The sequence below is a fragment of the Pipistrellus kuhlii genome, unplaced genomic scaffold, assembly GCF_014108245.1.
Source record: "Pipistrellus kuhlii isolate mPipKuh1 unplaced genomic scaffold, mPipKuh1.p scaffold_m20_p_8, whole genome shotgun sequence".
NCBI lineage: Eukaryota > Metazoa > Chordata > Mammalia > Chiroptera > Vespertilionidae > Pipistrellus > Pipistrellus kuhlii.
The window spans coordinates 48,410,629-48,432,628 of record NW_023425584.1 but is presented as its reverse complement, the minus strand read 5'-3'; the positions used below and the strand labels follow the sequence as shown (position 1 = coordinate 48,432,628).

The following is a 22,000-nucleotide window of genomic DNA, read 5'->3' as shown; positions in this document are numbered from 1 at the left end:
GATCATGGCTGCCTTTGGACTTGAAGGGAGAACCAGGAAGAAGATGAGAAGGGGCCCAGCACTGAAGTGAATGGGGAGCGAAGACAAGGCCCAGGAAAGGCCAAACTGTGCTGGGCAGAGGGAAAGAGCAGGGAATGGCCTTTGGAGAAGGGACCCTGGAGAGAAGCGAGGAGGAGAGAAGGAAGAGGACAGACTAACCCACACCAGCACTGTACCCCACCTCCCCCCATCTTCTCCAGTCACTAACCATGCTTTTCGCCATGCACCCTTCAAGCATTTGCAAGCGTCACCATTTGTCACAGCATCTTAACGAGACAGGTGCTACTCTCTCCACTTCACAGCGGTAACTAAAGCTTAAAGAGCCCGAGTTAGCATGCCCAAGGTCAGCAAGGCAGAGTGAAAAAATGACTTCAAACCCAGCTGTTTTTAAACTCAAACCATACTTTGAGCCACTGTGTTAGTTCCCCATGGCTGCTATAACAAGCACTGCAAGCTGGTTGACTTAACCGAAATGTGTTGTCTCACCGCTCATAGTTCTGGAGGCGGCAAGTCCGAGCTCCAGATGCCAGCAGGAGGGTCGTGGGGAAGGGCTGCCCTCGGCCTCTCTCTGTGGCTTGCAGAGGCCATCTTCTCCTGTGTCTCTTCATGTGGACTTCCCTCGGCATGTCTCTCAGCAGCTAAGCAATACTGAGACACATAAGGACACCAGTCACATTGGATTAGCGCCCAACCCCGCTGACATCTTAACTAATGGCATCTGCAATAACCCTGTCTCCGAATAGGGCCACTTTCTGAGGTACTGGGGTCAGGACTTCCATATATGAATTTTGGGTGGGGTGGAGTTACAATTCAGCCCACCACCAGTATCCCCTTCTGGGCTCCTGGAGCAAAATGGCGCAGCACAAGGAACAGGTGAACAGCCCACTGAAGCAGAGCCAGCTCTTTGCCCTGGAGTGCCTCCCTTTTCTCATCAATAGGACAAGATCCTTCCCCGACTCCAATCCGCTGCTTTCCCCACCTCCAGCCTCAACGGCAGACGTTTCTGCCACAACAAGGAAGGGGGTGCGGCCCACACAGGCCTGTTCTGCCATGGCATCTCCTTCACAGGCACAGAGACCACCAGGCAGGCTCTAGGGTGACACCATCAGATGCAGGCCCCCTGCCCCACTGCAAACAGGAGACGCAGCTGAGTACCCTCTGGTGCCCAAGCCCCCACGTGCCTCTGGGTGAGCACCGCTACAGACCCCCTCAGACGCTGCAGCTGGTGCTGGACCAGGGGCGTGGGGGGGAGGGGTCTGTGCCCTGAGGTGGGAGCCATTGCCCAGACTCTTGGGATCAGCCACACCCAGGCAGCAAACACACAGAAAACAATGCACCCCATTTCTCTTCTGGGGAAATGAGGGTGATTTGCCAAATGTCAGAAAGCACCTCATGATCCTGTTAGTAAATCTACTCTGGGCTTGGCCCGGGGGAGGCTGCCCACGTGGGGACCCTGGCCACAGGGCCTGTTCGCAGAGAACAACGCCCCTGCTCTTCACCAGGTGTGCCAGGAAGGGTCTGCAGGGCGTGGGGCCGTGGGACCCTTGCAGCCAGCCCTGCAGGGCCTCACCATTCCCACACTGCCACCCCACAGAGCACCAATGGTCCTGACAAAGATGCAAGTGACAACCAGAGTGCCAGCAGTTCCATTAGCTGAGCAGGGATTATGTCCTGGGCATGATGTATTCGGTATGTCAACCCCAGGTATTGTATTTTTAGGAAGCAGAAACAGAACCACAGAGTTGATTTAATCTGCCCCAAACCACACAAGTAGCCAGACTTAGTGGCAATTTCCTTTCCCAAGGTAAGCGGTAGGATATACCCTTTGGGGGGATAATAGCAATTTTGGGGAAACAGCATGTTGGGTACACCTCAGTGTGGGTGATGGAAATCTCTCAAGCAAACACATAAATCACATCCAGGTGTGATGGGTCTTATTTTTCAGTGTCCCGTGAGGACACACCAATACTGCCTGGAAATCACCCCCCGTGCCCACCTGAGCCCACACACCGGCCCATAGGTTTCCATTTTCCCACAGAGAGGCGTCTCACAGCAGTGGTCACCAACCTTTCGGCCCTTACGGACCACCAGGGTTTCTCCGACCACCAGTTGGCGATCACTGTCTTTAAGTGGGGCACACCTTAATCCCTTTCCATAAGCCAAGTAGCCCTTCTACACCCGTAAGCGCAGGAAATGACTACTCATAAACAGGACACTAGAGATTGTGAAGGGTCAATCATGAAGACAGATTGGCCGGCTGGCTGCTGGCCTGTGGCCTGGGCGCCTCGGCAGTCCCAATAGCCTCCACGGAGCCCACAGGTCCGTGCTGCTTATTTTTAAGTTGTAACATCGACATTTTTCAACAGGCCCACTGCCACGCACACACCTGACCCCAAACTTGACACCTACCTGGTCCAGGGGAGGCCTTCAAACCTGAGGACCAGCGAGCTCTTGAATCGAGTCATCTAGGCAGAGGCATCCGACGCGTTCTTCCCGTGACATTCTCTGGAGAGGGGTCTGCCAGCACCTCCTGTGGGGACAGAAACACAGGGAGCCCGGAACAAAGGGGTGTCCGCTGCCCCGAGAGGCTGCGTTAGCCCGGGCCTGGGAATCTGAGGCTAAGAACGAGGGAGCGTCACACGGGGCAGCAGGGCTTGCCCACAGGTGGGGGGCCATCCTGTGCAGGGTCCCGAGAGGCTCCTCCAGAAAGGCCTGAAGGCCCGGCCTGCTGCTGCGGAGCCCAGCTTAATCCAGAGAGTTAGAGCCTAGGAAACAGAGAGCAGAGCTGTATGGCCAGTGGGTGGGATGGCCGGCCCCACAGCGCTGCTGCAGCTCCCACACACGCCACTGGGGGCGTCGCCCCAGCCCCGCTCCGTGTCAAGGGTCACGCAGGCCCTGGGGAAAGGCCGTCCTGGAGGCTGGAGAAAGCTTCTGGGGCCTCACACATGGGGAGGTGGCTGCTCCCAGGAACACGGTTCCCGCAGGTAAGACTCCTCCTTAATGACTCCTTCCCAGGAGGAGAGCGAGGGTCAGATCAGCAGGAAGGGAATTTCCATCCACCGGCTGGCAAATCGTAAGACATTACAGAGGGAGCACACTCCGGCATCCTCCCCGCATGACGACACACACCACATAGTAAATTACATTTTATTTCATGTACAGAGAAGACCTTGGAGCAAAAAGGTGGTGTTCGGGAAATAGCACGCGGGTGAGCACCACCAAGGAGAAGCCTGTTATAAATACGCGGGTGCTCTCAGTGTAGCATGAGCGTGGGGTCCGACGGGCCCGAGGGGGGCCGCCCAGGCAGGAGCACCTGCCTGCTGGGTGTAGACCGAGTCACTGCCCTGACCACCGGCAGCAGCCCCTTCGCACGTCCACCGGAGCCAGGAGGCCTCCTGCAAACACCACCACAAGGACAGTTCCCTTTCAAACCTCAGCAGCAGGGTGGGGAGGTGTCCCTCGGGGTGGTGGCCAGAGGGGGAGGTGGGGCTGGAGGGCGGCCACCACCCTCCCTCCTGCTCTGGATAAGTAACAATCATGTGTCTGAGGCGTGACAAATAGAAGGTCCATCCCGACACTGCCCTCCTGCTCCACAGACCCACACAGTTCTCTGCGGTGTGTCCCTCCCCCCGCCTCCGGCAGTGTGTGCCCCTCCAGGCCCCCGGAGTGCCCATGGAGATCCAGAATTCCTGTGTCCGGGGGGCTGTGGCTTCGCTGCCCCAGGCAGGGCCTTGGGTGCCAGGGTCCGTGGGGGCCCTCACAGGACGGCCGCTAGAGCAGCTTGACGTAATTCTGTGGAATCAGCCCCCTCTTGCCATTCAGAGTCCCTTCTAGCCAGCCAGGTTCCCTCGAGGTTTGTACTGAAAGGGAAGAGAAATCACTTTTTATCAAAATGCCCCAAATATTTTCTCCCTGTGGATTCATCGTACTGCTGGGTATTCTTTTTTAAAAATATACTTTTATTGATTTCTGAAAGGGAGAGGGAGAGAAAGATAGAAACACCAATGATGAGAGAATCACTAATCGGTTGTCTCCTGCATGCCCCCTACATGGGATCAAGCCTGCAACCCAGGCATGTCCCCTTGACCAGAATCGAACTCAGGACCCCACGCTCTATGCGCTGAGCCAAAACGGCTAGGGCTGCTGTCTATCTTGAAGGCTCAACCAATAGTGCATGTGGCCTCGGTGCTCCAACGTCAGCCACATCCTCCATCCACACATTCAAAGCCCCACCTTCCATGACCCAAAAAGCTGTCTTGACACACACACATCAATCTGTGGACATCCCTGAAGATCAGGATGAAAACAGCTTGCACAGAGAACTTACGGACCAAATACAGAGTCACACAGAGAGTGGAAAAGCCAGGATCTATCTGATCTCAGACTCATCAACTCCACAGTTGACCATCCGTAGCTACCTGCTGTCAAGCTGTCCTCCCGTCAAACATACTGAGATACTGGTATCTGTGTGTGCATGTACGTGTGTGTGTGTGGAGAGAGAGAAACATGCACACACACATACACCACACAAATAGTTTCACGTACATACACTGTTTTAGGACTCTGGCAAGTCATCTAAGGACTTCAGAGGTGGAGAAGTTCAGACCCCAGTGCCAGACATCTACCATCCTTGCTGACAGAGTGCATTTGATTGAGGGCCTGACCCTCCGTCTGCGGACCCAGAGGAGACGTCCCTGTCCCCAGTGTGGTTCTGGGTTTTGCCAGTTAACAAGGTCAAGGTGAGTATATGATTCCATTGGCTATCAAGACAAGAGGGCAAGTCAAGTAGGGAAATTGTGGAAAACTTTCCTCATTCCAAGGAGGAAAAAAAAAAAAGGAACACAAGCCAGGAAGAGGCACCCTTCTGCTGGAGTTGAGTGTGGCCACGGTGCCTGCAATTGTGCGGCCGTCCGGGCTTCACGGGGAAGCCAGCCAGACGCCCCGGCCTGAGCTGAGGATGCTTCAGCAGAGGGGAGACACGGTGGTGGTGGAGAATGTGCGGGAACCAGCCCCAGAGCTCCTGACGCCACCTGCCTGCTGCGTGAGCTAATCCGTCTTCATGATTCATGGGCCTCCTGTGTCAGTTTCTGTTACTGCGGCTCACGGCCGCCTAACAGATACACCCGTCACCAGATATCTCAGCGGTGAGTACCAGGAAGGGATTCCAGAGGCTCCCAAACCAATCTAATCATCACACAATGCAAAGGTCCGTCATCCTTTCTCACATGGGTGGGTTTCAACGCGACATCCCAGCTTCCCCTTCTGCCTTGTGAGGTGCCCACAGGTGGCAGGCCCGGGGCAGGGCGGCCATGACACCATGCTCTCCGTGTGACGTACGCAGTGTTGGCAGAGGGATGATCTTGTTTACATGCTAAGATGAAAATTCCTCCACAAAGTATAATTCTGTCAGATGTGGCGTTGTGTTGCGGTGGTTTGTTTCCCGTCACATTCAGGAGTCCCGGGCTCTCGAGAGCACACACATAGAGAGAAATCTCTTCTAAAAGAGGCAACGTGCTTCCTAAAAACACCACCACCAGCAAATGACGCCTTGTTGACAATATATTGCCGTGCACCGTGTTGTTATATTCCATATATTCCAAACATTCTGGCTCATCAACCATCCCAGAACTAAGGTTCTGTTTCCCCAGAACTCTTTTGGGCAGCTCCACCCACATACCACATAACTGTTTCCACAGCAACCAGTGAATTTCATCATGAGCTAGACTGGAAAAGAAATAAATCAAAGCGGGAGAGGGGAGACACACACTCAACCACAGGGGGTGATTTGTAAAGTGTTAAGCCGGACATAGTTCCTAAATGATTATGAATGAATAGTAAACAGAAATAAAAGGTGCACTTATTTCAGTGTGAAAAGTCCATACCCATATCTAAATGCTCAAATCAGCAAAAATCGTGCAGAGCATAGGAATAGTAAGGGAATTATAAACCAAAATGTTTCTATAATAGTTCTCTTTCAGTAACTCAGATCTGGCAAACCTGAAGCATTTGGGAGGCTTGGTTGGGGACCTAAAGAAGAAACAACGGATGGAAAGTGGGAAATATTCTTACCCTGGCCAGTGTTGCTAAGTGGTTAGAGGAGCAGTGCACAAACCCAAAGGTCTCTGGTTCCATTCCTGGTCAAGGGCACATACCAAGGTTGCAGGTTCGATTCTGGCCCCTAAGGGGGTATGTGCAGGGGGCAACCAATCATTATGTCTCTCTCAGTCTCTGTCACACACACACACACACACACACACCCCTCAGGTGAGAATTAACAAAACAAAAAAAGAAATGTATTTTAATTCCAGTGGCACTAGCTTCTCTGCATCAGGAGATCAGGAGAAAGATATCCTCGATGAAAACCCAAAGAGTTAGAAGGGTTGGAGAATAACCAGGATGAAGGCAGGGGTGGGTGCCAGCCCTCCAGACAGCTGCTGGCGTCCCGTTCCTGGGAGGGCCCAGCTCCCTCCTGTCCAGAACAGAACGGGAGAGACGTGTGCCGCTGACCACGCCCCAACCCGGGGCCGCCTGCTCTAGGCAGCAGGCATCCTGGGGGGCGGACAGAATGTGTCTGACCACAGAGCTCCCTGAGCACTCACCGTCTTCAAAAATCGCTCCTATTTCGAACGATAACTCGGAGCTGTGCTCTGCTTCACACGGATACACTGCTCGAGCCTTCCGACTGGTGACGCTGAGGAAGGACAGAGACAGACACAAGTTAACACGTGGAGGAACTAGGAGAGAGAAACCTCACCTTCCCACCACCGCCTATGTCCCAGGTCTCATTTCAATAACACTGATGAAACAACCTCCACCAGAGAAATGAGGGAAGGGAACCTCAGGCACAAGCACAGCACTTGATTTTCGAGTAAACAATGGGCTTCAAATTCAAATGTTTCTTTGGGGAGCCTCTCTGAGCAGCTTCCACTGAACTGCTTCCCCTCATTCTCCTCTCCGCCTGACGGAACACCCTTTCCGATCCTCCCTTGTCAACAGCACCACCGGGCATGTTTGTTCCCTAAGCCCTGAGGTCCAGCTATTTGGGAAAGCTCCCGTGTCCTGAGACAGAAGACAGGCCGGTGACAGACAGAGGCACACATGTGCTACATGGCTTCCACAATGCTCTGCGGACACTGATCTGTTTGGACCGACAGGGGCTTGTTTACCCGTTCCCGGTGCTGTGTACCTTCCTTTAAAACAAGGTATGTGCTTTACATTCATGCATAAAAAGTTCTTCTCTCATGAATGGTTTCAAAATTGCAACATCAGCACCAAAAAGAGCAGGTTAGAGAGGGTCTCACAAGAGGTGAATTTCTCCCGAGAACGTCCTTGGGTACAGCTCTGGGACAAGGCTGTGAGTGCGGCCGGAGGAGCCCGAGCCAGCCTTTTCCAGCGAGGACAGGAGGACCGGCTCGGGTGAAGGAGCCCCTTCCATGTGCTGTCACCATACTCTACCTCCCACCACAACCAGGTACCTTTCCGGTGGCTTGTCCGCTGGGGCGGCAGGAGGACAGGAAAGGAAAGGTGACAACTTGGGTGAAGGAGGGGTAGCCGCTGGGCTGCAGCTCAGTGCGGTCGGAGACTGTGGGTTAAGCCACTGGACCATCGGTGGTCGGGTCTGGCTTGCGCTAAGGATGGAAGTTTGAAGAACCGGATTTAATAGGATAAAGGCCACAGAACACCAAACACATGATACCTCCATCCTAATCAGCTAGGATGATGGCTCCCTCGTCTCTCAGGATGAATAGAAGGACGGAGTCCTCTCCACATGCTGCTTGAACCCCAAAAGCCACACCCCCAAACTACAGGCGCCTTGTACTCCTCCAGGGCAGTGGAGAAGGTCAGGTCTTGTCCGACCTGGCCACATACCAGCTCCCGCCCTAGGGCACCAGAAGCCAGGTGCCCAGAACAACTGCTTGGACTTTGGAGGTCTTCTGTTTATACGGAAGGTTAAATGGATGTGCAGTAGACATGGCAGCCTGGAGCTCCAAAAATTCAGCATGTAGCTATCGAATGTTTAAAACTTTTTTATCTGGTCATAAACATGTAGCAACTCAGAAGAAAACCCAGTGGGAATCAAGAGCTCTCTGGAGAGGACTAGACAATGAAGAGCAAAAATCTTTGTGACTTGAACATTCCCTAAGATTTGCAAATTTCAAAAGAAATTAATGGAAAAGGTCAGTGAACAGACTCCTGGGGGAAGGAGGGGTCTCTAAACACAAAGGGAGAATCAATACATGTGTGTTTGACTTGAATTACATTATTCTCCGGGCATCCCAATGGGAGGCGTGTGGCAGTGGTCTACGAAGCTCACTCCTTCCGTTTCATCTCACTTCCAGCACACACATCTTCCACAGCTGCTCGAACCCAGTGCTCCTCATCTCAAACTAGCCCTCTTCAGCTAAAACCAGTTTCCATTAGCAGCTTCTTCCTGTCCTCCCACATTCCTGAGCACTGCCATTGAGTCTTCCTTCTCTAGAAAAACTAACACCACACTCTGTCCAGTTTTACTTCAACTTCTCCCCAGGCTGTTCCTCTGCCCACTTTCTCATCATTACCAGGAGAACATCCCATTCTCACTGCCCTGTGTCTGTTACCGCTGTGGTCTCTTGGCTCATCTCCAGCCTGTTCCTCCATCTCTGCCAGCTCAGATACATTCAGCCACCCAAGACCCAGTATACTCAACCTGCCTCCCTCAGAGCCAGTGTGCCCCCCACCTGCCCTGGTAGACTGCCTGTCTGCCTGCAGCTCTGCTTCCCTGGGTTTTGCACAAGCTCTGTCTCCCATTTCTCCTCATCCCTCAGCCTCCCCCGTCCCTCTGCCTGGTCAAAGCTGTCCCTAGCTCAGCTCAGCTCCAGGCTGGTCTGCCCCAGTACTTTCCTTTTGGCCTAAGTCACAGATCTTCCCCGAAGGCCCAGCACACCAATAAACAGGAGGGCAGGTTGCCATGAGCTGTTCGGAAATGGTTTCAGATACCATCTTTAGCTCTTTAGCTCTTTCTGCATACCTCACATGGCCAGGAAGAGTGCTAGGCACACAAAGTCTTCAACCAACATCCGAACAATCAATTCAGTTGTTCTATAGCTAAAGTTGGATTTTATAAATCAGGTACCGGAAATATTAGTTCACAGAAGCTTTCCTATCCTTTGATCAGGAAAGGGGATAGGGGGATGGGCTTTTAAAAAACATTCTTCGTTGAACAACTTATTTATAACCCCCCATCCAGCCGTTCATTTGGAAGTCACAAAACCTATCTCATACACAGCAAAGACACCCATAACTCTCAAAGTGATTCCTGTCACCAGCAGCAAAATTCACTCCATTCTTCACCTGAAAATGTCTTCCTGATCGGGAAGGGAGAGGAAGGGATGAGTGGAGCTCTGACAGAGAATTTAAGACTGCCATTAGCCAAACAATCGCCATTTTGTCTCCCAGCAATTATTCACGGTGCTTGAGCAGGGGTGGTGGCGGTGGGGCTGGAAGATGAGATGTCTTACCACACCCCCGCCAACTCTTTCTGGTCATAAATAGCCAAGCAACTAAATGATGGCCATCTATCTGCTCAGAGGGAGGACAGCGATGGGATAAAGATAAAGTAACAATGTGACTATATTTATAAGGCTCTTTAAAAACACAGATCATAAATTTTATAGTTACCTACTTAATCCTCACATCTTTCTTAAAAAAAAAAGTCTTTTTGTTCTGTTGTTTATTTTTTTTTTAATAAAGGGGAAATAACATTTTTGGAAAGCAGAGGAATTGTTGGAACAGCGGGTGCAGAAGGTAAGGTTGGCTTTTGCCTGCTTGTCCCAAAGCAGAACTCAGAATCAGAAGACTTTTCGTGGGTCAAGTTCTCAACCCCAGCCTTTTTTGTTTCTTTGTTCTCTGTGATCTTTTTCTTGTCATTCAAAATATAGATGTGTTACATGATCCAACACTAACCTGCTCACCAGGACAGCCCGTCCGACTTCCCACTTAGACTTAAGTTTCTGTATTTGAGTTTCTGTCTTCCCCACAATACCTCAGAAGCCTCAGCTAGTGCTTCTCTGGGTTCCAGAATCCCAAGTGGGCACAGACATTGCAAGCTGGGATATTCATAAGCGGGAGCAAAATGCAGGTATGGAGATGAGGCATAAGAAGTCTCGTGGAGAATCGGAAGTCATTTTATCTAACCGCAATTATTCAAGGTGATTGAATAGGGGTGGTGGCGGTCGTGGTGGAAGGAAGAGGAGGAGGAGAACCACAAGGAACGAAACAAAGTTTGGAAACAGAACAGAGTAGCTGCTTGGATACAAGAAACTTTTCCACTGGGAAGGAATGGGAGGAGCAAGAAGTGGTTAAATAAATAAACGCAAGACCTAAAAATGAAAGCTTACCCTTAGACAGCAGAGGTCGAGTGACAGTGTGTTTCACAGGCGTCTCCCTACACAAACTGGCCATATTGTTCTGAAGCCAAGCGATTACAAACATGAATTTCTTTTTGTAAACCATCTCCTACCTCCCAGAATTCTGGTAGGGCGTGTGTGTGTGTGTATGTGTGTGTGTGTGTATGTATGGTAATAAGTATCAAAGTGTTGTGTGTGTGTGTATGTGTGTGTGTGTGTGTGTGTGTGTGTGTTTTAACAATTTAATTCTTTAAAATATAATACAGTTTCTCAAAAAGCAGTAAAGGAAAATATTACTTTTACAAGACAGTCCTGATATTCTCTTCCTTTCTCTTCTTTGTTTTAAAACATTTTAGAGAAATACTAGGTTATTTTGGAAACGGCGGCCCATAGCAAAGGTCTAGCAGTTCTTCTCAACCTGACTGCTAGGAGCGAATTAAGCTCCAAGGCATTCATAATGAGTGAGCATCTCTCCTGTACCTCTAGAATGGTTCTAGTCACCTGTGCTGGGAGACAATTCTCTGAGCGTCTCGAGTGTCTCTGCATCTGTTACAACGAGAGGCACTGGCTGCCTTTGTTCGGGACTATCTTTCCACGGATGTGTGTAGAGCAAACAGCCAGGGCAGATCGAGACTGACTTCCCTGGAGCAAAGGGCAGGTTCACTGCTCTTCCTAAAAGGTCTGGGTTTCTCATCTCCAGGCTCCTCTCCTGTCACATGCCACGGAGGTGCTGCCTGGCCCAAGGGCACCAGCTGAGGGGAATCGGGAGGGGAAGTGATACTCCTGCTAGCCACTGCTATCGTCAGTGGAGTCCTCTGGCTCTGACCGGGAGTCTCATGTCCTCTGCCAGCATCCGTGACCCCACCACAGGCAAATCAGGGAGCTGGCAAGCAGGGTAGGATTCAGACCTCACAGTTCCTTACATGAACACCCTTGGGAGAACTGAGAACATACTCAGGCCATTTTCCTATTCTGTGGTTTAGGAGAGAATCCCGGCTAAGGAGGTTTTGGGGTTAAAGATGAAAAATGATGGATGACATAAGTATGAAAATCTCTTTACCTGCTAGAACATAATGAAATGGTTTTATTATGAGTGTGGTTGCTTTTTTTGTTTTTGTTTTTGTTTAAATATATACGTATATTTTTATTGATTTTAGAGAGAAAGGGAGAGGGAAAGGGAGGTAGAAACATCAATGATGAGAGAATCATTGATTGGCTGCCTCCTGCACAACCCCTACTGCAACCCTGGCATGTGTCCAAACCAGGAATCAAACCTTGACCTCCTGGTTCACAGGTCAACACTCAACCACTGAGGCATGCCAGCCAAGCCAAAATAAAATGTTTTGAGTGTCCTCTCCTACTACCTCCCAAATTTAAACAATTTGTTTAGAATCTCCTTATTTCCTTCTTCCTGCCACTTTAAAGAGAGATTTTTGATGAGTAAGACTGGCGTGATCACAAACCACCAATTTTATTCAATGATGAGCTGCTGACCAATTACAAAAAAAAAAAATATGCCTAAGTGCTACATGTTTCCTGAAAGGCAACTTGTGGTTTGCAAAAATGGAGACAGAGTAGTCAACTCTTCCTGAAAAGCTCAGAAACCACAGTCACCAAAACAAAAATAGACTCCAGAGAAATAGTAATATCTGCTTGTTTGCTATCTTCCTGATTTCACACACTAAATGGGAAGAATCTTCTCCTAAAAAAGAACGCCTCTCCACTCCACATGGGGAAGCCAACATCACCACATTGCTTTAAGGAGAAATGTTTCCTTCGGAAAGACGGGGACACATGGACAAGAGGGCCTCACTAAAAACACAGAGAGGTTCCTTTCCATACCACTCACTCAGAAATTCAGCCTTGAAAGCACTTACATTGAAAGTCCACCTGGTCTGGCTGGCATGGCTCAGTGGTTGAGCCTCAACCTATGAGCATCAACCTATGAACCAGAAGGTCACGGTTTGATTCCCAGTCAGAGAACATGCCCAGGCTGCCGGTTTGATCCCCAGTTGGGGGCATGCAGGAAGCAGCCTATTAATGATTCTCTCTTATCATTGATCTCTCTCTCTCTCCTTCTCTCCCTCCTTACTTCATATATATATATTAATGATTCTCTCTTATCATTGATCTCTCTCTCTCTCCTTCTCTCCCTCCTTACTTCATATATATATATTAATGATTCTCTCTTATCATTGATCTCTCTCTCTCTCCTTCTCTCCCTCCTTACTTCATATATATATATATATATATATATATATATATATATATATATATTTTTTTTTTTTTTTTAAATAAAGTCCACCAGGCTATTCCCAAGGCAACAAAGTCTCCTGTGTCTGTGCAGGGTGGACGGAGGTGTTCAGGGCTATCAGCAGGGAGAATAGGCATTTGTGAAAGTGAGGAGAGAATGCTCTTCTATAAAAAGCATCCACACACCTGCTTTGGAAAAACAGGACTGTATTTCAGGGTAATACCTTAAGCTTTTGCAGTGGGGAGGAAGAAGCTCTCAAACCATGACATTTGGACAGTAGCTGCATATGCACATACTCTGTAACCAATCGGTGCTATATGCTGCTTCTCATTCACAGTGCTATACGCTGCTTCTCATTCACACTGTGACCCAACGGTCTCCAATATCAGACTATACACTCTATGCAGAATGAACACTTTTTGGCAACCACAAAGCAAACATTTCAGAAATGGGGGCTGCGGTTAGGGTTCTTAACTCGTTTCAATTGGACAACAGCTGTGGAGTCACCAGGGGGCTCCTGCACCTCACACACATTTTCTGGGAATGCACAGCCAGGTCAGGCTCTGAGCAGCAGTCTTGAGCGCCGAGCACAATTTAAAATGTAAAGGATTCAGAAGAGGGAGAATGCAAGTCAAGAAACGACTGCTTATATGAAGTGATTAAACCCTCAAAATAGCAAGATATCTGATGTGGTTCTCTGATGTCAGAATCCAATCAGAAGTTTGCACTGGAATGAGAGATTTTAAAACCTCATTTATTTGCAAGACCTCTGAGCAGAAACTAACAAATTAGTGGAATGATCTTTCCTTTCAGCCTGAGAAACACACATAGCATAAGTCTAGAACAGCTGTCCTGGGCAAAAGTGTTTGAAAATGTTAATAAAGACAGAAGGAAATATTGTCGATCTGTATATTATGGGAAATCTCTGTTCCAGTAAGTGCCACAGTTATTCCCTAAGTGCCGGAGGGAGAGAATTCCACAGCCAGCACCGCACTGGCTCCTACTGAGCCGGCAGAGGGGACAGCAGTGGAGAAAAGCAAGTAGTCATGACAAGAGAGTCACCATCATCCAGGGGACTGGGCAAGGGGGCCTTCACTGCCCCAGGAGGCTCCCAAACAAACCCTGTTTGCTCATCATTCAAGGTCCGGGAACTATCAGTCAGGCCCCCTGCCAGGTCCTGGGGACCCCCAGGGGACTGTGACATCTGCTCTCCATGAGCACCCAGGCAAGTCAGTGGGGACTGACAACTGATCCTCACAATGCAATGTGACGTGTGCCCTGTAGAGAGGTGCCCACGGCCCTCAGAGAACAGAGGAGGAAGCATCTAGCTACCACAGGGCATCCAGGAAGGCTTCCTAGAGGAGGCGGTGTCTGCCCTGAACTGATGCTGCCATCGCCAGTATCACCCAGGCTCCTGCTGGGCACAGCTGCACAGTCCAGCACTGACTGGCGAGTCCACATGTTCCTAGACACACTACTATTCCATACATGAGTCCACATGTTCCTAGACACACTACTATTCCATACATGAGTCCACATGTTCCTAGACACACTACTATTCCAAGGTACACGTGAGAAGACAGCCTGAGAAAGGTTAGAGTGACTTACAAATCATTTTCTTCCTCCTCCCCCACCAAAAAAAAAAACACACCCCAAAACAAATAATCTATGCCAAAGGGGAAAACTACTGATATTAAGTGGATATCACCTTTTTTTTTTTCAATTGTGTGTTTACCACCCCAAGTCAAGTCTTCTTCCAGCACCAATAAAAATAAAAGTAAAAAAATTTAAAGTTGCTAAATGCAATGTAGTGGGATTCTAGGTTGGATGCTGGAATAAAAGAAGGACATGAGTAAAAAAAATAGTGAAATCTAAATAAAGTGTGTGAGTTAATAATGTTGGACCGAGATGAATTTCTTACTTTAAACAAAAGTTCTGTGGTGCCGTGTAAGATGTTAACAGCAGGGAAAGCTGGGGAAGGGTTTACAGAAACACTTTTATTTATTTGATTTTTAAATGTGTTTTTATTTATTTATTTATTTATTTATTTATTTATTTAATTTTTGAGAGAGAGAGAGAAAAGAAGGGAAAGGGGAAGAGACACAGATAGAAACATCTATGAGAGAGAAACATTGACTGGCTGCCTCCTACAAACCTCCTACTGGGAATCAAGCCTGCAACCCGGGTATGTACCCTGGCTGGGAATCGAACCTGGGACTTGGTGCATTGGGCAATGCCCAACCAACTCAGCTACATTGGCTGGGCTATGGGAGCACTTTTACACTACTTCTGTAACTTTTCTGTAAATCTAAAGCTATTTGAAAATACGCTTTTAATTTTAATCAATAGATTGTAAAAAAGAATGACCCCCCAAATAAACATTTTAATGACTGAAACACTCCAGGCTTCTTGAAATGACAATCACAAGCTTAAGAAAAAATGGTTGGTTCAAGGACAAGAAAGAATTCCTGAGGGTTACTTTAAAAAATCACCTGCGCTGCCCATCTGAAAAATGGCAATTATAACCACAACACTGACTTCTAAGAAACGGGGACTCTTCAAACTGGGTTTGTTCTGTTGACAGGGCAGGTAGGCGTGAAGGGCAAGGCAATAAATACTGTAGGGTCTGAAGGCCACACATGGCAGGTCTCAGCTCAGCCACAGACAAAATGCAAACGACCGGGTGGCTGTGTTCCAATAACACTTCAGTTATGAAAACAGGTGGCAGGGAGCCATCGTTTGCTGACACCCCCCCCCCCCCCCCTGGATTAGAGGGACCAGATGGGAATCCATTGGTGGGGGAGGTAGGGAGGACAGCAAATGCCCCTGATCTTGAGAGGCCCCTCCCCCCCTCCATCTCCACGGGCTTCGTGGCAGGGGGTCCTATGTGCCCGGAGCCCACCCGCACACACCCAGGCTTCCCCGTGAAGAAGCTCTCTGTGCCCACTGCACGCCATCCCCTGCAGGAGGGAGACAGCCGATGCATCAGCCAGCAAGTAAAAGCAATCACTTGTTCGCCCTTAAGAGAAAATGCCTTTTACAGGAGGCAGGTGGCCAGGGAGAAGAGGGCACCACAGGAAGTAAGTCCCACTCAGATAAGACGGAGCCTTTCGAAGAAGGACACGGCCACACTGGACGCTCAGTCCTCGCCCTGCCAGGCATTCAGGCTTCTGGGTGATTCCCCCCCCCCCCCCCCTTAACGTGAGTGGGCACCACCAGCCAGTCAGCTTGTAACCGACAAAAGCCACTGCTAGGGTGATCGCTTCCTGGGGTTTTGCTATAAAAGAACTGCCTTAGGATCCCACCGGCCCATCTTCCCCTGGGAGCATCCCCTGAATTAGAGCGTCTCCTTCCAGACTATCGTCGTGGAATCGGGGGCAAGAGCTGAACCGAGAAGGAACTGTGGCTTCATTACGGCCAATGCCGGGGCTTTAGAGGTCCCTGCGTTACCTCACAGGAATGTTTCTAGCAGCTCAGCTCCCCTGTGAAAACGAGCTCAGCCCGACCTGAGGGCTGAACAGGGGCTGCAGCTGGGAAGGGCTAAGCATCCCTCAGCTGAGCAAAATCCTCCAGGTTCACATCCAACTGCTGGATGGGTTACCTGGGGTGAGAGATGAGCCACCCACACTATTCAGAATCTAGAGCTGGGGGGACCCAGGGAGAACCCCAGGCCTGGGTCACGCAGTATCCAAAGGTCCTATTCACAGAGGCTTCTACAGAGTAGATTCTGACACAGAGACCCTGGCGAGGAGCCCAGGCCGAGTCCTCCTGGAAAATACCTACAGCAATTTCTGGAAACAACACAACTTCAGGCCAACAGCTAAGGCTTCTGCAGGTCTCGAGAGGCTACCTTCCTGAGCTGTTGTTGGTGAGGAGATTCTGTAACGGACGAACCAGGAAGTCAGGGTAAGTGGAAATAAGAATATCAAGTTGTAGGTTCTCCGAGGGGAGGGGATGCCAAGCAGGTGGCTGCCCGGAGCTCCCGGGGGAGCGGGGACTGGGTTTTATTACCTGTGGTTCCTTGAAATCTCACAGCAGCCCAGAGGGGCGGATGTTGTTATTCCCCTTTCACAGATAACCTTGCTAAGCCTCGGTCTGCTTACAAAATGGATAGGAGGCCCCCAAGGTTTTGAGAAGCAGAATGAAGCTGCAAAGCCTGGCCAGTCTGACTCTAAAGTCAGTGTTTTTCTAAGTCTGGACTGTCTTCCAGCATGCAAGGAGCTCCAGGGCCCTGCCTGCAGTTCAACCCTGAGACAGATCCAGCCAGTGAAACGAAAAACAAAAACAAAACAAGACTAATGGAAGATAATTTGTGAGTCTGGAGCAGAGGGGAAAAAAAAAAAAAAAGCTACTATAAAATTCAGACGTGTCTCTTTCTTTTGGAAAATCGACTTTTCATTATGGGGCTTTAATAAACATGCTAGCTTGAAAATAAAATCTCCGCATTTTTTTACAGCACTGCAAAGGAAGACAGGTGTTAGGCCACACATCAGTGCAAAGTACACAATAAAAAATATCAAAAAATACCCTAGCAAAACGCAAGGGGCGTACGCAAGATGTGAGGATGCCTGGCCGGAGTGGCTCGGATGGTTGAGCATTGTTTTGGGCACCAAAAGGCTGCCGTCATACCCGGGTTCAGTGCCCAGTCAGGGCCTTTACAGAAAGCAACTGATCAACGTTTCTCTCTCACGGGGGGCCGCCCCCCCCCCCCCCCCAACACACACACACTCCTCTGCCTTCCTCTAAGCAGGTCCCATGGGAGGATTAAAAAAAAAAAAAAATGAGAGCATTCAAGGCATGATTTCTATACAGATTTGGAGAGAAGACTCAAAGAAATACACAGGACAAAAACTGCGCCCCAAAGAAATGAATGTAGGCAGACATTTGTGGTCCATGGCCAAGTATGTGGGCCCTGTGATTAGCTTCAGGAGCTTCCTGAAGCCGAAGGGAGACAACTGGGTATCGCGTTACTCACAGAAGCTGATGGATGCTGCGCTGCTGCCAAATATCACATTTCCAAGTCTCCCGGCTCTGTTTCAGGGGAAGATGCCCTCATCCCCAAACCTCAGCCAGAGGTGCTGGATGATGAATGGGCAACAACCAGATTCAAGTGTTTATTCCCCAGACGTAACTGTACACCACAGCCACCTGACAATGCAGGGTCAGCGTGCCCTCTCCTAAGGGCAGCGGCCAGCTGATGGCCAGTTATCTCACCAGGCCTCAAAACTGTGGGACACCTATCTATCATTGGAACAATCTTCCCAGAAGCAACCAATTTCAGTCCCAACAGTGAAACCAGTCTACGGGAACCACAGCCATGGCCACAGAGACATCCCACTCCACCTCTGTCCCTTACACATCCTGAAGCTGGAGGCCACTTCCCTACCCTTCCTGGTGCCTATGCTTCCATCTCTGAAAACGAAGGTGGGTCCCAGGGGATTAAAATGAAATGGCATTTATAGAGCCGGTAAAACAAAATCTGCTCACCACCACTAAGTAAAGTTCCATGGTTTTTGAGAAACATAAGAGGGCAACCTTATCGAATCAAGCCATCTCTGCGGCCGCTGACCACCAGCCACTGCTGAAGCAAAAGTTCTCCCCCTGTAAGACCCCAGCCCCCCAGCAGGAAGTGCAAAAAGAGCTAACCTCTGAGTAGCATTTACAAATGGCGAACAGCAGGGTGATAGACTTCTCCTGCTCCTTCGGCCTGATTCCTCCTTACACTGGGCTATCTTCGGCTTCAAACTTTCTGAACCCACCCAGGGACCTTCCTGCTCACTGAAGAATGGGAGAAGGGACTGGCTTCCACGTCACTCTTCACAGCACCCAGCACCCCTGGGCACGCCCTTTCCCATGAAGGCACAGGCTCTGCCAGAGATCGCACTGTGGGCACAGCTCCAGTAACCAGGGACCAGTGTGCCGGCGAGCAGAGCAAAGGTGCTCACCTACTAGGATGTATCCTCCTTAGTGACCCAAAAAATGCTACAAATTCCTAGGACAGTGCTCGCTTCGGCAGCACATATACTAAAATTGGAACGATACAGAGAAGATTAGCATGGCCCCTGCACAAATTCCTAGGACAAGGCAGTTCATTCTTTTGGGCGAATGATCACCCTCATTTGATCTCTTTTTAAATCTGCAGAGCTTTCATCCCCCTGTTACAAAAGCAACATAGGTTCATTTTAGTCAAATCAGTAATAAAGCAGATGCGAAAAAAAAAAAATTAAAATATAAATTCCCTGTTTGCTCTTCAAACAATAATCGTAATAAAAGAGATAAAAACATAAGCCATCAACTGACAGGGTGAACTGGCTGCCCCTGGCAAAAGGGTTGGAGCAGCAAAGGGGAGGAGGGATGGGCTGAGACACCCTCCCTGAAGTGGGGGAGGGGAGGGAAAGGGGAGGTGAACACAACGTTTGCTTATAACTGCTGCCACCTTATGATTTCTAGCTGTGAGCCAGATTTCACAGATGTGTTAAAAAAAATATGTAAGACTATTTTTTCCCCCTGAACTTTAAACAAATCAGTCGTGGCTTGTAGAACACTAAGCCACAAATCAAGTGTAAGGGGCACTTTGCTATTTCCCGGGAAAATCCACCGACTTCCTAAAAAGCAACCGTGGAAGCAACATCAAGTGATGTGACGTGCCAAGTCACTGTGTGCCCAGTCTAAAGGAAGCCACAGCTCACACAGCCCAGGGGTGCCAGGCACAGGCCGTCCAGGCCAGTAGGATTCTAAGCCACTAACGTCAAGTCTGGGTGGACAGACATCTCTGCCTCAAAGCAGCTCAGGGCACCCCCTGGGAGAGAGGCGGCAGGAACACCTGGGCATCCCAGATACACCAGGCCACACCTCTCATCCACGCCCCCCTCCTGGCTTCCCAGAGCGCCCGGGGCACCAACATCTCCAGCAACTCAGAGCTTCCCAGGCAAGGGAGCCGCCTGCAGAAAAGGCGGTCTTCCTTCTCAGGGGAAATCTGTGGAGGAAGCTGGAAACAATGCCCAGTGTTACTTAAAAGAGGTTTTCTTCCGTGGCAAGGAACTTAACAGGATTACTTGCCAAGGACCTGCCCCTTCGCTTACCAGTGGAAGAAAACCCGTTTATAGAGGGAACTACTTTATTGAGGGAGGGGGGGGGGGGATGACCTGGGAACATTGGAAATACCTTGACCTAGGATGTCATGTCCTCCAAGGAGACTGAGCCAGCGATGCTTCACAGGCCACGAAGTCACCTCTCACCTCGCTGGGCGTACAGGTAAGTAATAGCTGCAGACTGATTGACGGCAATGAATAACACCCGCAAGTCATCAACATCAGCAGAGACCCAAGAAACCCAATTCTGCTGCATTGTTCTCCACCTGTCAGCGGCCACAGCCGTATCTACACGCTGCCTCTACATCAGCTTTTCGGCTGCTGTGGGTTTCCTCTGCCAATTGGCTCTCCAGTGTCTGGGGTCACGGCGTTTCAGTGCCGCACAGCTACCGGGGTCCCAGATGTGACCACAAACATCTGGGCTCCCCGTGTCAGGACCTGAGATAAGGCAAGTGGAAGTTCTGGAAAAGAGTGTCCGCAGGCAGCCCACGCACTGCCTCCTTTCTGAGCCCCGAACAGGGTTTTATTGGCCCCACAGCTACATTGGGTTTATTAAAAGAGATCTTAATCAGCATTTACTCAGATGCAACTATATTTCATACTGTACAGCTGGTATGCAGAGATAATGGATTACAAAAAAACAAACAAAAACAAAAACACCACTACACACTCAAGGAAAACTAAATTTACAAAAGCTAAGGAAACAAAGAGAAAGGCTATAAAGAGAAAATGGTGGTGAGATTAATGCTGGGCCATTTCAGGACGAGGAGTTTTCTGATGTTTACAAAAGAGGAAGATGGATCAGACACCAAACATACTGTATTTTTCGGACCATAAGACGCACTTTCCCCCCCCCGCCCCAGAAGTGGGGGGGAAAAGTCCCTGCGTCTTATGGTCCAAAGATAGCCTACACATATACTTTTGAAAAAAAGTTTTTTTACTTGCCCGGCTCTGTGTGGTCTCTGTGTGCTTGCCCGGCTCTAAAATGGTTCTAAATGCTGCTGTTTACTTTACAGGGTTGATTACATGTGTTTATGACTGTGATGTTGGGTTTTAATGCACATAAAATATTTTAGGACACTATTTGTTTCAGAATCTTTTTTTCTTCATTTCCCTTCTCTAAAAACTGGTGCGTCTTATGGTCCGGAGCGTCTTATGGTCCGAAAAATACGGTAGTTGCCTAAGAGACATTCAGTGACATACAGAAAGAAATTAGATTCCCAAAAGAAAATTTTTATTTAATAACACATTAAGATGGGATGTGTGTACTGATAACGACATCAATATCACTGAAATGTTCAGAGTATAAGCCCCAGTGTCTATCATTACGAACTTTATAATCTATCTTGGTGTGAGGGAAAGGTTAGAGAGTGCTATGGACTGAATGTTTGTGCCCCCTGGCTTTCTTCCCACCCCCACCCCGACTCCGGTGAGGAGACAGGGCCTTGGGGAGGGGATCAGGATTAGCTGAGGCCATGAGAGGGGAATTCTCACGAGTGGGATCAGTGTCCTTGCAAGAGGAGTGCAGCCAGCGGTCTGTGGAAGAGGGCTCTCGCCAGAACCTAGCAACTCCCCCTCCACAGCTGCGGGAAATAAATTTCTGTTGTTTACAAGCCACTCAATCAAAGTATTTTTTGCTATAGCAGCCCGAATTGACTAAGACAGATAGGCAGTCAGGCAGAATGAGATTTGATACAGATATACAGGTACACATACAAGTAACTATCAAATAGCACTAAAGGGTAAATATTAACTAACACTACTAGAAGGCAATATTTTCCTATTCTTCCTGTAGACAAGAGGACTAGAGAAAGTTTTCTGAAGGTGAAAACAAAGTTAGACCCTGAAGATAGGTCTGATTTGTCTTGAGCAAAGAAGGAAGGGAGACATTTTAGGCTGAGGGGATCAAAATATGTGTGACGCACACAAGGGCCACTGGAGGAGGTTAGAAATGCACGGTTTCAGGCTCCCCTCAAACCTAAGCATCACCCAGGGGTGCGGGGCCCAGCAGGGGGTGCTTAATAAGCCCTCAGTGGGGTCCTCACATCAGCTCAAGTTCAAGACGCGCCCATGACTTCATGATAAATCTGGACCACAATATGCTTTCAAGTAAATCCTTTCAGAAATATACAAACAGACTAGAGGTTGCCAGAGAAGGGGAGGGGGCTGGGTTGGGGGACTGCATGAAAAAAATGAAGGGATGGAGAAGTACAGATTGGTAGTTACACAAT

General features: G+C 49.3%; 1 protein-coding gene and 1 pseudogene across 4 annotated transcripts in view; one reads left to right on the top strand and one right to left on the bottom strand.

Annotated features, from left to right (window-relative positions):
- Positions 1–3,172: 3,172 nt before the first annotated feature.
- ARHGAP10 (Rho GTPase activating protein 10) overlaps positions 3,173–22,000 on the bottom strand; it is a 237,501-nt gene continuing 218,673 nt past the window's right edge. For 3 of the 4 annotated variants that reach the window (XM_036424950.2, XM_045576259.1, XM_045576258.1), the window contains 3 exons: positions 7,515–7,667; positions 6,639–6,730; positions 3,173–3,899 (listed from right to left, as the gene is read on the bottom strand). In XM_036424950.2, coding sequence (XP_036280843.1) covers positions 3,811–3,899; positions 6,639–6,730; positions 7,515–7,667 — 334 coding nt within the window. In that variant the 3' untranslated portion in view covers positions 3,173–3,810. The remainder of the gene's footprint in view (positions 3,900–6,638; positions 6,731–7,514; positions 7,668–22,000) is intronic. The other variant, XM_045576261.1, reaches the window with a different exon arrangement.
- Positions 18,679–18,777, top strand: LOC118712016 (annotated as a pseudogene).